General features: G+C 40.5%; 1 protein-coding gene across 1 annotated transcript; it reads right to left on the reverse strand.

Moving 5' to 3' along the window:
• Positions 1 to 1873: 1873 nt before the first annotated feature.
• On the reverse strand, positions 1874 to 5106 carry LOC102295140 (cannabinoid receptor type 1B). The gene is made up of 2 exons (XM_005925721.3): positions 4808 to 5106; positions 1874 to 4286 (listed from the first exon to the last, which is right to left on the reverse strand). Exon 2 carries the CDS (start codon positions 4216 to 4218, stop codon positions 2788 to 2790), a length of 1431 nt encoding a protein of 476 aa, XP_005925783.1. The 5' UTR covers positions 4219 to 4286; positions 4808 to 5106; the 3' UTR covers positions 1874 to 2787.
• Positions 5107 to 16569: the final 11463 nt, after the last annotated feature.

Below are 16569 nucleotides of genomic sequence, written 5' to 3' on the forward strand. Positions count from 1 at the left end.
CCTCGTGTCTGCGTGCGTTCTCACCGGCTTTCTCCCACAGTCCGAAGACTTACTGTTAGTGGGGTTAGGTTAGCTGGTGATTCTAAATTGGCCATCAGTGTGAATGTGAATACGAATGAGTCTCTCTGTGTCTGTCTGATTCTCTCTGTGTTAGCCCTGCGACAGACTGGTGATCTGTTCAGCATGCACCCTGTCTCTTGCCCGGAGGTAGGTGGGACAGGCTTCAGCCCCCCGCAAGCAGAAGAGAATGGATGGAACATTTTTTTTTAGCTTAAAAAAGGAATAAAATACAGCAGGTATTATTACAAAGCAATAAAAGGCCCTTTTTTTAAAAAATGGGATAAAAACATGAAGGATATTACAGGGGGACATGAGTGCCTAAATGAATTAAAGAAATACATAATTAAATAATTAATTACATTTGTCATTAATAAATTAAAATGAGAAAGAATTAATAATCAAACATATAAATAATTAATTACACAAGTTCATTTCATTAAATTATTTAATCAATTATTTATTTGAAATTTCAATTAAAATCACATCTAAACGATTATTTAATGATCTTATTATGTGAAGTCAGGATAGTGTAGAATATCCCCCATCCTCCTAGTGCACTCTTCTCCGCACAAAGCTTTCTTCTTCAGCGTGTAGAGATGGCTTCACTCAGCTGATGTGTACAGCTCTAAGCATGCCTCTAAAGGCAACAGATATTAGTAATTCCATTCTTAAAATGCTGATACAGATATCTATAATTGGATTTCAGCATGTTGACTTGGGATTATCAGTAGTGGAAATGTCATTTCCCAATTCAGCTATCAACTAATGCATTTCACACTTCTCAGCAAATCATTTTGGGACATGTTTGCCTAATTAGCTAATTTTTAGATTACGTGATTACGTGTTTATGTGTTGCTTAAATGATTGACAATGTCTGACTAATGTGCATTTGTTTTTTTATTGCCATATGTAATTGCGACATATACCATTATCCGATGATCTAAAAATCTGATATTCCATAGCTTATTTTTTTACTCTTTCAAACACACACAAAATCAGATTTACCAACCATGTGTTTGTGAGGTTCCAAACACTTGTTCCCAACAGGGAAGTTGCAGAGTACCATCTGCTGGGCAAAATATGCAACGTCAGCACTTAAGAATTTGTTGGTTGCTGTTTCTCAACTTTTTAAAATTTACAAATTGCATCTGTAATATGGGATTGCCACTAGTGAGAATTTAACTGTTGATGTCAGCAAATTATGATGAACTGAGCTGTAAATATCATTATTTACAACTGGAACTTGTCAGCATTGCATCATGAATGTGGCGACTTGGAATTAGAAAAAGTCTAAGTTGAACTGACATTTTTCTATCAGTATTTTTTGTTTGACTAGGTGTCAAACAGCAAAAGTTGAAAAAGTAGTAATTTAAGTTACTGACATCAATGGACATTTCAACTAGTGATAAATAAATACGAATGTTAAAAGGAAGAACAGTCAAAAAGCATCAAATATAGTTCAAATGTGAAGATAATTATCACCACATGAGGGCAGTGTTACACAAAAAGACACATAGGAGTTTATTCTTCTACTAACTCCTAAAAAGTACCAAGGGGTCGCAAGGCGAAAGGTTAAAGAAAGGAAAGATGACACTTTCATGACTCTGAAATATTTACATTAATAGCTTTTGTCTTGTTTCTGAAAAAGTAAAATATCTCACTTTAAGGCCAATCACACTCAAAACTCACCTTTACTTGTAGAACATGTGACACTTCAATACCCCAGATAGTGACATACATTTTTGACTTTGAAAAGGAAAGAAAAAAAAACGTATTGTGCGTGTGTGCGCAGTAAGTTTAGGTACCGATAAGCTGATTTTCACCATTTTATTGAAAAAGATACCAGGCATGTTGACAAAGTTATGATAAAAATAGACAAATTTCACATTTTCGAGCACATTCTTCCATTTACACACAGGAATGAGACACAGTGGCACAAAGTATGCTTCACAGGAATATGACAGTGTAGATTTGTACAAAAGATGCTCTTTTTTTTGTAAGCCGGTGTGAAAAAAAGCAGCTAAGCAACACTCCCAAAACACCACAGGCTATAGTTTTGATCTGATCAAAAGGCCATTCATAGTTCCACACTTTGCTTTTCAAAATAAATAAATAAGGTACTGACAAACTTCACAATATCATGGACTTACAAAATCATCAATAGTCACTTGAAAATTATTAATGAAATGCTTTTACTTACAGCAATGTTCTGTTATTCCAAACTGCTATTTTGTATGAGGATGGACACATTTTCACCTTGCATGACTGCCACAATGTTGCTGTATAATGTAATGTGAAAATCTTCAAATGCAGTTTGTCTTTACTGCTAAATCTGTAAAAAAAAAATCAGACAACAGCAAAGATAACAAAGCATAGCATTTGCTTTGTAACAATGGAGAGAAATGCCCTTTTTTCTTATACACCTATAATATTTATTGAATTATTCTTCATAAAATTGCCATTGTCAGTCAGACAACTCATTTTTCGCAAAAATGAGAACATAATGAAATAAGTACAGCCCTCATTAGACTAATCACACTCCACTCTACAGGGATCCAGTTTTATAACATTACAGATTAAAAAACAACCACAAAAACTTGCTTTCAGTTCTGTTTGTCAGTCATTTTGGCACATTTCACAGTCACAGAAGAGTGCACTAGGAGGATAGGGGATATTCTACACTATCCTGACTTCACAGTTGTCTTGAGCAGATTGGACCGTCTTTTATTAGACCGGCTCTGCAGCAGAAGTGTCGGTCCCTCCAGAAACTGTAACCTGGGCTACTTTAATTCGAGTCTTTGCACAGTTTCCTCCATCTATCCCCGCCCTGCCTGCTGTGGCTCTCACGCTCTTGATGTTCCAGTCACTCTCAGCGCTGCTGTCCAGAGTCTGCGTTGCTCCCCGGCACATATGGCAAATGTTGAGGAAGGCCCTGCGCAGGTCCTTGCTCCTCATGGCGTAGATCACAGGGTTCACGGTGGAGTTGAGCAGGCAGAGCATGCTGCAAAAGGCAAAAATGGTCTTGATGAAGTCGTTCACCTTCCCAAAGAGGTCGTAAACCATGATGGCTAGGAGTGGACCCCAGCAGATGATGAGGGCCACCAGGATCAAGACCAGGGTTTTAGCCAGACGGAGGTCCATACGGGCTTGGTCAGGCCTTACCGTCTGCACTTTAGCCCCCTCTGCGGTGTAGACAATCACGCTTCTCTGAGAGGTGCGGCTTAGCATGCGGACTGCGTGGTGATGAGACTTCCAGAGGATGAACATATAGGCGTAGATGATGAATAAGAGCAAAATGCTCGTCATCCCAATCCAAAACATCAGGTACTTTTGGTCAATTAGAGGGAAAATGTCAGAGCAGACTGACCCGAGACGCTTGCAGTTCCAGCCCAGCAGCGGCAGCAGTGAGATGATGATGGAGATGGTCCACATCATGCTGAATGCAATGACAGCTTTAGTCTTTGTGATGATTCGCTTGTACGCCATAGGCCTGTGGATGGAGACGTAGCGGTCTATTGCAGTGAGAAACAAGCTGCCCACAGAGGCAGTGAAGGAGGCAATAACCCCAGCCAGCTTGAAGAGGAAAATATTAGGGCTGTCCTTTCGGTGGAGGACATGGAAGTCCAAGAAGCTGTAAACAAAGATGATGCTTCCTATTAGATCAGCCACAGCCAAGCTGCCAATGAAGTGGTATGAAGGGCGGGATCGAAGGGTCTGGGAGTGCAGGATCACGCACAGCACCACGAGGTTCTCCAGCACAGTAAATGTACCCAGAGTGAGTGCCAAGATGGCAACCGCGAGCTGCTGGCCGGGAGTGAGGATCATAAAACACTCCATATTGTCTGCTAAGTTCTCGGCGCACTGTGGCGCTCCTCCGCTCTCCACAGCGGTGGCATTGCCCAGCAGCAAGTCTGAGACATTGGTGGGAAAAATGGGAGAGAGGGCGCTGAAAATGACCTCCTTGCTTCCAGAGACAATCCCGGGAAAGGAGCTGCTGATGGGAGCAGAGTGAGTTTTCTCATAGTGGAATCCATTCTTGATCAGCCTCGAGTCTGCTGAGGGGTCGTCGTAGATGGCATCATTGGAGCCGAAATACTGGACACCTGTTGTTAAGGTGCTCACCGTGGTGCCTGCTATCCTGTGCAAAGCCAGCTTCATGGTTTTTGAGGCTGTAGAGATGATCAGTGGAGAGGTATGTGAGGTATTAGGAGTGTAGAAGAGCACATCTATGAAGAAAAATGCAATTATTTATTAGAACACAAGAAAGTACCTCTTGTTACATCACATTAAAACATATTCAATACAGGAGATAGTGCCAGCTCTTATTTAAAGATTAATATAGTGGAAGATTTGTTACTGGGAGTTATTCTGTGTATCGACCAGCTGACTCCACAACAGATGCATCCCAGACAATAGTGGGAAACTGAACAGTTGATGACAAACCTGTGCAGCCTCGGGGGAAATCACTGCATTAAGAATGTAGGACATAGAGGGATTTCTTATTAATTAAAGAAGGTCATTAAGCATTACGATATTTTGCAGCAATCACTGGACTAATTAGACATCAAGGGAGGGACACGACGAGCGACTGTATCTGTCCGATGGATCATTTACATTGTAATGTCGGTAATGATGGTATTAATTATTAACAGTTTTTCAAAAGGCGAGAGCGCGATAGTAGTATGGAAGCTACCAGCAGCACTCACAAGAACAAATAAAGAAAAACAAAACTGCGAAAAACGCTTACCTTGATTTTCTCGCTACAAATACCCAGCACGGATCCATTACGCGAAAAAAATAAAAATAAATAAAAAATAGAAATAAAAACAATTCAGTTACACTGGGAGTAAACCGGTCTGCTGTTTCTGCCTTCACTCCTGACCAACATTTAAAGTAACTGAAAACCCAAAAACTGGAAGCGAGAATAAAAATCTGTTGGTTGTTGTTCTTGCTTTGGTGGTTTAATAATCACGAGCTGACTCCTCGGATACTGCTAGTGTCAAACATACAGTAAAGCCAAGCAGGCAGCCGGTGGGGTGTGTGGGTTTGCCGGAGCAGGCGGTTATAAAGGCTGCGCTTTGTGCGCCTGCTAGTCACGTGATCTGAGGTGTTGGAGCGCAGTGGGAAGCGCATCATCCACGACCAGCATCATCCAATACCTTGGTTATTTACACAGCGATGGAACCCAGCTGTGTTACTGTTGAGTTATTTCATCACATAGCAAGGAATTTCAACTACACACCAAAAACAACTAAAAAAATGCGCAGTTTTAGCTCTTTTATTGTCACTTTTTCATGTTTCAGATCAAATTTTAGTATTAGATAAAATATTACAAACAAAAAGACGCAGTTCTTAAATGATGATGTCATTTATTAAGAGAAAAGGGTTCGCCGAACCTAAAAAACTTTTTCTCATCTCTGGAGAAATTTTTGCCCACTGTTCTTTTAAGGATTGTTTTAAATCAGTCACATTGGAGGGTTTTTGAGCATGAATGGCAAAATCAAAGTCCAGACTTGAGGAGGGCAGACTCTTTTTCTTTTCCATTCATAGATAGACTTGTTGGTTTGTTTTGGATCATTGTCCTGCTGCATAACCCCAAGTGTTCTTGAGTTTTGGGGCAGGACATGATGGGTGGATATTCTCCTTCAGGATTTTCTGGTAGAGAGCAGAATTCATTGCTCAGTCGATACAGCAAGTCGTCCAGGTCCCGACGCAGCAAAGCAGCCCGAAGCCATCACAAGCTGTTACCTTGTACCCCAGTGTAGAACAAACAGATACTTCATACCATCATTACTTTGGCTGTATTCACTTTGTTTTCTTCCTTGAACTTATTTCTTGTTATTCTGTGCCTTGACATGCAACACTGATTGTGATTCTTGTTTAAAAGCTGTAGGTTGTGTCAGTTTGTGAGTAGCATGTGTGGTTAAGCAGCAAACAGTTTGCCATTTTGGGGGATTAACCCCTTAGCAGTCCTATTAGTCCCCTAAACCATCCAATGTCCCGTGGGCGGTACGTCCGACTGCTAACAGTTTAATAAAGTAACCTGAACCAGAATCTAAAATGTGAGATGGGCCTCTGTGTTCTTTTAGGTCAGCAGTGATTTTTCCTCATGGATGCCTCTTTAATCATGAGACAAGTGAGGACTGCAGTTCTTTAGATGTTGTTCTGGGTTCTTTTGTGACCCCCTGGATGAGCCATTCATGCACTTTTGGAGTATTTTTGATAGACTGCTCCTGGGAAGGTTCACCGCTGCTCTACGTTTTCCCAGTATGTGTCCCAAAAGCTCATAAAATACATTTTTTGCAACCCTTTTCAGAGGATCTCTCGGCTGTTTCTTTACATCATGACGCAATATGTTGCTTTCTGACGTCTCTTAGCCAAGCAAATGTGTCAAATACATCAAGAGAGAAGTCTGGAGGACATTCTAGGAAGTTCTCTTCATCCATGAGCATGAGCATTTCCCCTCTCCTTTTCTTATGAAAAGGAAAGCTGTGAAGACAACACTTCTTCTCATCTTACAATTGGAAATCAATTACAGTGTTGCATGTGATTTTAATGGTGTGTAAGTGAGGGCATTTATGGGATTTATGGCCTGCAGTAGAAGTATTTGTGGTTCTTTTTAAACTTTAATGCTTTTCTTTATGTACTTGTTGCTGATATGTGTGAAATGTAGTTTCACGACCCTCTCATTGTTGTGTTTTAGCTGAAGTTTTTATGCTGACGTTCACTTTCATGTGAACATTTTTTTTCTTTGTGGTGACTTGTGATTACAATCATCTCAAGCTAATTTTAAAAAATGGACCATGATGTGTATTTTTAGTGCAGTGTTCAAGCTACTAAATCTATTCTGAACACTATTCATCTATTTATTTACTGTAGACGGGAGTCACATTCACACCATTAGGAGTCCTTTTCCTGTCCTGCACAGCTGCGCAATTATTTCCACTATGCACTCCCAGTAGAGCCATCTCCCAAATTACATGTATCTTGTTGTGGAAAATACATGACATTTGGCGATTCAACATTATGGGAGAACAATAAAAGACACTGCGCGCGATGCCAGTGCCTCCAGATTTGGCAGAACAAAAGAGGCTGAGGAGTCATCCAAGTAATTGCTCAACGCTTGCTAAGCTGAGATTGATTCAGATTCTAGCAGCCGCTGATCACTCGCGGCGGGACAGTATATCCAAGACAGACAGTGTAAGCGAAACATCAACGAGTAATAAATGGCGTTTGTGGAATTCATCTGTAGTTGTGACTTCCATTCAGACTGCTTGTTCGTTCATGTTTGGAACAAAGTTTTAACGTGGCGTCAATCCACTCCCAAAGCAGTGGGCAGACACTTGCGACACACATCAATCATAATAATTATCATGGTTATTTCAGTCACCGAGGGCGGGATTTTAAAGACAGACTTGTCTGTGAAGACAAAAGGCCTCTTTGTGACTCTATCATCAACTTGTAGAAGCTCATTTTTTTCTAAATCCTCTGCACTGGGAGGCTGCTGCCATTGTCACATCCATCTGGCTTCGTGGATGAACATTGCAAAGTGATTTTATAAGGAGTCCGCGTTAAAGCATCATAATGCACCCCCCCCCCCCTTCAGCCAATATTGATCCTTCTCCAGTTACAGCCAATTGTCATCTGAGCAGTTGCCTACATTCTGGAGTCATTGTTTTCAGTCCACGCCGAGCAAAAGTCTCTCAAAACAGACGCAGAATAACATGCGAAGTAAGATTTGTTTCATTTATTGCACATCAAGAGACTCGTTCCCATTTTTGTGAAATCAGAGAGAGCAAGACGGATTTGGAGACTGAAAATATAGTGATTACACACACAGCATGTTAGCAGACGAGTCTCCAAAGCAGGCTGTATGTCTCTGATGTGTTTGTTTCGATGGGAGCGTGCGAGGAGGCACGAGAAAGCAGGGAGGAAGGGCGGGGGAGCAGGAAAAGATGCATAAATAGAGACCCGCTCAGCACTAACGGTTCTTAACTGTTTCCTAATCTGCCACTTCTATACTCTGTTCCTCCCCAGCTGGAGACACTTCATGCCATAGTCGACGCAGTGCTGCAAAATAAATTGAATTTACATCAAATTAGTTCAACTGGCAGAAGAAGTAAAAAAAAATAAATCCCAAATTTAATGTTTACTAAATCGACTCGAGGAGTTCTTTACTTGTTTTTCCAGCTCAGCGTCAGGCGCATCCTCATTATTCACTTCATCAAGCAATTACACGTAGCAACCTGGCTTCATTAGGCAAATCAAAGGTGCTTGTTGATCAGTTTCCCAAAGACTTGTGATTGAACAGCCAGCTCCACACTCTGAAAGTAATATCAGAGAAATAAACAGGCAGGATCAAAGTCTGCGAGCTCACTCTCGCAGGGAACAACACAGCACAACAGAAAGTCTCCAAAAGTTGTGAGTTTATGCCTTCTGTGAGTCAGTTTCCTCTTCTTGGATAGAGACCAGGACACAAAAATAAGAGGACGTGTGATGCATGTGTTTAATAAAGAATAAATACATAAAATTAGAGATATTATTTTCTTTCATTTATCTGAAGAAGTTTAAGTCAGTCACTGTTAACACTGCATCACATACCACTGCAGAGATGGGAGGTTTTTTTTGGTGCAGTGGAGAGGCAAGCAGCGTATGGTCAGTGGGTAGAATCTCCTTCATGCACCATTTAGTCATGTAAAGACCTTTTTTTTCTAATCTCTGCAGAGCAGAGTGGTAATCAGAAGACTTAGCAGGTGGTTCAGTGAATGCTCACTTGCGCAAACACTATGCAAATGAATGCTACAGGCACAGATGAATTACACAGTCAGCAGTGCGAAGCTCCAACTCACAGCCCAGTCAAGCTCTCGGTGTTATCCTTCATGGATTTGAAAAACAACAGCGATACAAGATTGTCCTTCTTCTGCAACAAAAGAGGTTTTTGGAGCGAGACTCGCTCACCCAACAATCTTTTGAACTCTATAACAGAACCTAATCTGGAGCATCCTCATAGTGCAACTGGGTGATTCGCAGCCAGATAATCATTTATTTTCCATGGGCCCAGCTGCAGAGCTTCACCCAAAGACGAAAAACACCCCCACACAAATGGGCCTGACTGCCATGACACCAGCAGTCAGTTTACCTACAATCACACGACCCTTTTCTGTCAAGAAGAAGAGGAGTTGTGAAATTGGATTTTTATTTTTAACTCGTCACCAGTCCCCATTTCTGATCCAGATTTTTGAGTCATTTTGTGCAGGGAGAAAAAAAAAGATATTTAAAGCTCATTTTGTGGATGTGTGGGGGCTTCGAACACAAGTCACAAATACAAGTTACCGTAAGTTTAGGAAGCAGTTGCGTTTTTGTCACTGAGCAGATAAAGAGCAGCTTTAGAAATCATCATGCTTGTCACTTTATTTTTAGATCTAATTTATGGTTCCTTAAGCTGCTAAATAAAATAACATGTTTATGTTATTTTAAATTTATACCACGTTAACTACCTGAATTCTGTATAGCTGATTTAAGCACTTCGTGTATTGCCAATGCTGGAAAAATGCAATATTATGATAAGGCGTATAGACATAAACAATAAATTAGCACTAAGTGCAGCACTTCAGGGAATATATGTTGTCCTTAAAGGAATCGCACTGCGAGCTCGATTCCAGCTGTTCCATGAAAACATTTCTAACCCACCGCACTACTTATCTATTCTCATTCTGCTCACTCCATCTTGTTTATTCACCCATTACTGGCAAACGCATCCAGCGAGCAATTTCAGAGTGCTCTCACATCCCGGAAGAGCTCTTTCATCACACACAGACTTTGTGTAATGGCTTTTAGCGTCATCACAAAAGACAAGACAACAGCACAAGTGAATAAGCTGACATTAAAGAACAAGCAGCTTAAATTTGGTTCAGGATCTGTTTTTATTTGGTTCCTGGACAGCGCTGTGGGAGAGGCAGGACTTCTGGAACAAGTCCATATAAGAGATTATTTAACTTTTTTGAAATTCCACACTGCAGTCTTGACATCAAGGCTGGTTTACAGCACAAAGGGTTAAAATGTGGATTAAAACATGCTCGTGCATCTGCTTGAATATGTATGGAAAAATGGAAACCTTCAAGTCTAAACCACACCATCAATACAAATGCATTTGCGGTAAGCAGTAAAAAGTCATGTGACATCAGTTGTACATGAAGCATTAGTACTGACAGTTGGTGAAAAGTAATTTTCATGTGAAATCAAAACAAAATGTTCAACGAAAGGAGAATTCAAACCTCAGCTTCACACTGACTTTCTATTACTTTGTTTCCATTTGTATCCTTGAACCTGAGTCTGGAAAGCAATTTGAGATTCTTACGTACAATCATTTGTGAGACAATAAATATATTTCACTCGAGCACAGTCCTATAGGCAGTATAGCAAGCCACAGGAGAGTTTGTGGCACTGCTGTGATGTTATTGAAGCTCAGAGTTTTTTTTATTGTGACCTTAGTCACAGTTTGTCTGTATTCTTCAGTGGAGCGTTTCTTACTCCATAGATTAGACCAGGCGAGTGGGCTGACCAGTCAAGCACAATAATAACATGGTCAGCAAACCATTTGATAGCAATTCTGGCAATATGAGCTTGTCAGCAGATGGAAGAATGAAGTGCTCTAAAATCTCCTCTAGACGACTGTGTTGACTTTGGACTTGATAAAAACACAGTGGCTCAACTGCCACCAACACCCGCAGATGACATGGCACCCCAAATCATCACAGACTGAGGAAAATTCAGACTGGATTTCAAACACCTTGGATTTACTGCCTCTCCCCGCCCTTCCTCCAGAGTCCAGGACCCTGATTTTCAAATAAAATGCAAAACTTACTTTCATTTAAAAAGACTACGTTGGACCACTACTTCTTCTCCTTATCCTAGGTAAGATGCTCCTGATGATTTCTCAGGTTCAGGAGGGCTTGATAGTAAGAACGCAACAGCTGTAGCCTCAATTTCATGAAAACTTATGTCTGCGGCTGCTGATCCGCTGATACCAGACTTAAAGTGGACATGAAACACTACCTCACTCCCCTGCTCTTAGAAACAGACATAGATTTAACACTCTCTGTGACGCTAAATATAAGAAATAAGCTCTTAAAGCTAAAGTTAGAACATGTTCAGCGCCATCTTGTGCCAGTACAGAATGTGATGTCACCAGGTTGGTTGGTTGGCTGATAAGGCTAACAGACTAGCAACACTGATAACTCACTGGAAAACAAGGGGACTAAAACTATACACAAGTCTAAGGGGGTCACTTTTGTACAGCCCCTGCCTGCAATAATGAGAAACCAAGGATATGCTGTCCACTTCCACTCTGTGTCTCTTAAGCAGTAAGTGGTTCTTCATTGTTTGGCTAGCTGCACTGAAATGAGAAAACCCACCTGTTAGCTGTGATGTTCAGGTTTGTTAAGCACTTTATAAATGATGACTGTGTGGACTTGAAAATGCAGTCATCCCTGGCTGGGTTGCTGTTTATTATAACTGTTTTATTTATTATAACACTAAAAGGAAATGTATTAAATCTGACAGATTATATTGACCAAATAATGCATGAGCAAAATGTAAGTGGAGGAGCACGTTATGAAAAACGATGGCGCATAAAGACAGATTTCATTGTAATCCTTGTCAGGTAGCTCATATCTCTCTCTCCTAAAGCAATCACAGCCATCTGGGCTGTAAAATAGATCGACCGCTACAGAGAATAAACAACCGTGCTGGCAGACAGCCACCAGCCAAACACAGATGATTCCTTCACATCACCCGAGCCCCCCCACCCATCCACCCCCGACTACTTTTATAACACTTCACAGCTTGTGGCCTAATTGACTTCAGGCTTACACGTATGTGGACCAAACTTTGAATCATCTGTGAGTTATCACACTGCGACAGCAGTGTATTATAGAGTCAGTAGCAGTACATGAAGGAAAGGAAATGATCACTGATGAGTTTTCCTATTTTAGCACCTTTTGGCTTTTTCATGTTTATAGTTCTGATAATGAATATTCAGCTCGGTTTGCTCTCCGTTTATACCTGTTTTTCCTCATTCATTGCCGCAGCTATTCATTTCTTATTAAATTCAGGAGTAATACCAGCCGAGGACCACAGGAAATTTGTTTTGTGTTTAGTCAAAGACAATTATCTGACAGAAAAGATTTTAAAAGCTGCACTGTACCTTTGTGAGATTTTCAGGTGCATCACCATGGAGACTCTGCTTCACCACAACCGCTCAAGGTCACCTGGCCTGCAGCAATGTTGTATTGTGTGTGTGTGTTTTTGTGCTGTCTGTGCAAGGGCGATTCTTTGGTATGAACGTTTGTATCTCTGCAGTGATGCAACCAGAGCGATTCATTTTAAAAAAACTGCAGATAACCAAGTTCTGCTCCCTTATTACTTGGGGACTTTAATCAGATCCAGATTTTGGGATTTGTTTTCAAGTGATTTGTTGTATTCCTTTTGTAATGCATTGTCACATGCTTACCAGTTAGCTACGTAAACCTTAGGATACACTCTCACACACTGAAACATGTCCCTAACCTGATGAAGACACAAATACATCTTTCTTTTGGTATTTAAGTATGAAAACTCAACCAAAGGAGAATTCAAAGAAGTCACATGTACAGGTAGAAATGCAAGCCGCAGTGCTGCAAGCCTGGCTGCCCATCGCTGCCTTTGTTACATGCTGAAGGTCAGGCTGTGGCTGCTGTGCAGGGGTTGGGATACACACAGCTTTAGCATCGCTATTGTTAAAGCCGTGTGTATTAGCACAAGGTCTGTGCAGATGCTTGCAAAGAGGAGATGTTAGCAGTGTAGTGCAATAATTCCTGTCCTGTCCTGGACACAGTTTGTGCTATATAAAGTAATGTTCATATCTCCACCCAACACTGATTTGCAGCATTACTAATGAAATTACCTTACATGCCTGGCTTTACATTTTTCTGTGAATTTTGACAAGCTCAAACTTTTCATTGTATCACTGGTGTGTAATATGTTGTAGTATTTCAGTCAGCAGCTCATCTTTGGAGCTCGTGTGGCTTTAAACCATCTCCAGGAGATTCTGAAAGATACATAAAAGTGGCATATTCATGCTTGTCATTTCATGAGACACTATGGGTTCTTCAAAAGGTCTTTACCCAAGGTCACAGCGACTCGTTGCTTTAATAATTCACAAAAAAATGTTCAAATACTGCAAATTCTTTGTTTCTGTGAGTGTTATGCACTGAGAGCTGGAAAAAAAAGCAAATTAATTGCCCACATGCTGTGATTATTGCATTTATTGGCTTGGATGTGCAAACTCATCCCCAAGCTTTTATTTTTTGCCAATAATCTTAATATTAGACATAAATACGCACTGCTTACACCACACGTTTACCATGTAAAGCTTGCACACATACAACGATGATATGCCAGTGTTTTTTATTTGTATCTTATTTCTTTGGACTCAGCACGCCGATAAATCTGTCAATGTAGGTTTGAAGAAGGATAAATAATTTTCTAAAAATAAGCCCTGTAGCTTCTGGTGACAGATGCTGGAGTAAACAGTCCAATTAGCCGGGCTGGAGATTTAAGGAAGCTGACTGGTGTATCTGGGACTGAATATGAAATAACAGAGCCATGTTCATTATGACAAAGGAATAAATCAATGAGGGAGCAGAATATGGATCAGACTGTGGATGAACAGACACTAGTTAGTTGGATTTATTGTCGCATAAATATAATAAAAAACGTGTAAAGCGTCGCCCATTTGCTTGCCCTTTCGTCATTTGAGCAATGTGTCTCATTGGAGAAACATCATATCAGTTTTGGCTCATTGGTTTAACCCATTTTCGGCTAAACGCAGGTTCGACCCTCATAAATCATTCTAAAAATACATGTTCGTGGCTGAGGTCAAAGGTCATGACCAGCAGTGCTGGGAGATCATTGTTAAGTTCTGATTGATTGATGATGTGTCACACAGCGGCACCTGTTTCCACAATGAAATCAACATATTATCTGCTCCGTTCCCTGATCATTTTCATTTCAGATACGCTGAGTACGAAGTGTCACCATTACCCCTGACTACACCACGAAAATCTCAGTTTGCTTTGCCAAGAGTGAGAGTGTTTGTTAATGTGTTAATGCGTAAGAGAGTCAGCGTGTGAAGGTCTCTGGCATCAGAGAAGGTGTCGAAATTATTTCTTTGATGTATGAGCTCTGGGAGCTTGAGGCAGACAGCCTGATATTACATTATCAAAGCCAGTTCTTGACCACAGCCATTAGAAAATGGAATTTATGTGAAATCGTACGTGTGCTTTAAACATATTAGCAACGATTTGTTTTCCATTTCATCTTCTGAGCCATCTGCTTCTTTTATTTGCGTAAAATATCAAAGGCATGATCCTTTAATCTGTAAAATAGGCTTCATTTTCAGCTGGAGCCAATGGAAATAATTTTTTATTGTTTTTTTAAGGATACTGCCACTGAGGTATACATCTGCTTTCTGGTGCGTGGGGTTGGACTGAGATAGGACTGTGCAGTCAGCCCCACGATCACAGCCGTGATCAAACAAGAATGATATATTTCTTTGTAATAAATAAATGTGTATGTGCTGAAACCACACACGCACGCACACAGATACAACCCAATCAGGCACAGTGTTGAAAAAAGATAAATATGCGGGAGTATGGGCTGGATGAAAGGCAGAATTTGAAAGCTTCACATTTTTCTTTTTCTTGTCTCTTTTATTTTTTTTAATTATTTTACCTTGAGGTTGAAGAAATAAAGGAGGACTGCACGCTGTAACAAATGAGGCTAGACTGTTGCATCATCTAGCCATTCATTTTTTTTAACTGCTTATCTAACTTGGCAGCTGACATAAATACAGGGTGCACTCTGGACAGGTTGCATGTCCATCACAGGGCTAACACAGAGAGACAGACAGTCACACACTCTCACAGTGACACCTACAGCCTATTTTGAATCACCAATTAACCTAACAAGCATGTCTTTGCACTGTGGGAGGAAACTACACCACCCGGAGGAAACACATGCAGGGCGAGGGAGAAGATGTGAGGCAACGGTGCTTATCACTGCATCATTAAGATCAAAAGAATTACTCTCCTCCTTTGTGAGGTTGAGGTTAATGTAAAGCAAATAGCACATGTAATAATTAAAAAAGAAATGTTGATTCAGTGGAAGGTGTTTGATAAATGGGAATCTTCTTATTCTACACTTACCATTCACTTTGTTAAGAATGCCTGAATTCTTCACAGATTCATCAACGTGCTCATGTTCCTGTTTTTAGGATGAGTGGCACTCTGTGTGGCCTTCTGCTGCTGTGGCCAATCTGTTTTCAAGGTTCTTAGTAGTAGGCATTCAGAGATGCTCTTCTGCATATCTTGGTCGCAATCAACAGCTTCTGAAATACTCAGACCCATACCATTTAAATCAGCTTTCTTCCTCATTCTGATTGAGTTTCTGTCATGTACCTGGCTGATTAGATTTTTTTTTTGCATTAACAAGCAGCTGGAAAGGACATACCAAATAAAGTGTGTATGTGGTATATCCTTTGTGGTAAAAATTGAAACATTTTCCCCGATGACTGCACTAGAATAGAAGTTTTGTAACCAAAATTATGACTCAAAGTTACATTTTGAAGCCTCAACTATATTTGCCGAGGACCTGGGGGAGTAGTCAGCTAATGCTAGTCCTAGCGAGCTAGCTCATTTAGCAATGCACATCTATATTTTAACATTCACTAGCAAAAACCCAAACCTACAACAACATGTACTAGAAAATTTAAGACCCAACTGCTTAGGGGGAGATTACTAGGTTGTGGATGCAGATACAGGATGAGTATAAGGTTTATCTCTGATTTAAAGCTGAGGCTTTTTAACATGAGCTCCTATAGCAGCGGTCCCCAACCTTTTTTGCAACATGGACCGCTTTATATCCGACAATATTTTCACGGACCTACCTTTGATAATTACAACAAAAGGAAAACAGTACTGGCACAAAAAAAAAGAAGATGTATTCATAACAAACGGGAAAAGACCTGGGGAAACTGAGTTAATGATAAAAACGATTTAAAAAAACCCAATAAAAAACCTGAAAACCACAAATTTCACACCCAAGTCTCAACTCAAACGACTCACGGTCCGTGGCCCGGGGGCTGGGGGCCGCTGGCCTATAGTGACTGGTTTTATTTTGAAGCCAGCCTTGGATAACCACTGAATAAATTCAGTACATTTTTTCAGCAAGTGGCCTGTTGATCTGTATGCAACCTGTCTGCATTAGACAACCAATTGGAAGGAAACTCAATACTGTCTAGATTACATTTTAATGTTGTTGATAACATAATGGATTTGACAATGTGCATACAATTCTTGTGGGAAATGTAAGCCTAACCAAAAATGTTTAGAGATGCAAGCAACAGCAAACCACCTTTGTTTAAGGAGAAATCTGACATGTAAGTTTGAGAAATTAGTCAAATATCTTGTT

The sequence above is a fragment of the Haplochromis burtoni genome, unplaced genomic scaffold (assembly GCF_018398535.1).
Source record: "Haplochromis burtoni strain Fernald_Lab_line unplaced genomic scaffold, NCSU_Asbu1 Contig_86, whole genome shotgun sequence".
Taxonomy (NCBI): Eukaryota; Metazoa; Chordata; class Actinopteri; order Cichliformes; family Cichlidae; genus Haplochromis; species Haplochromis burtoni.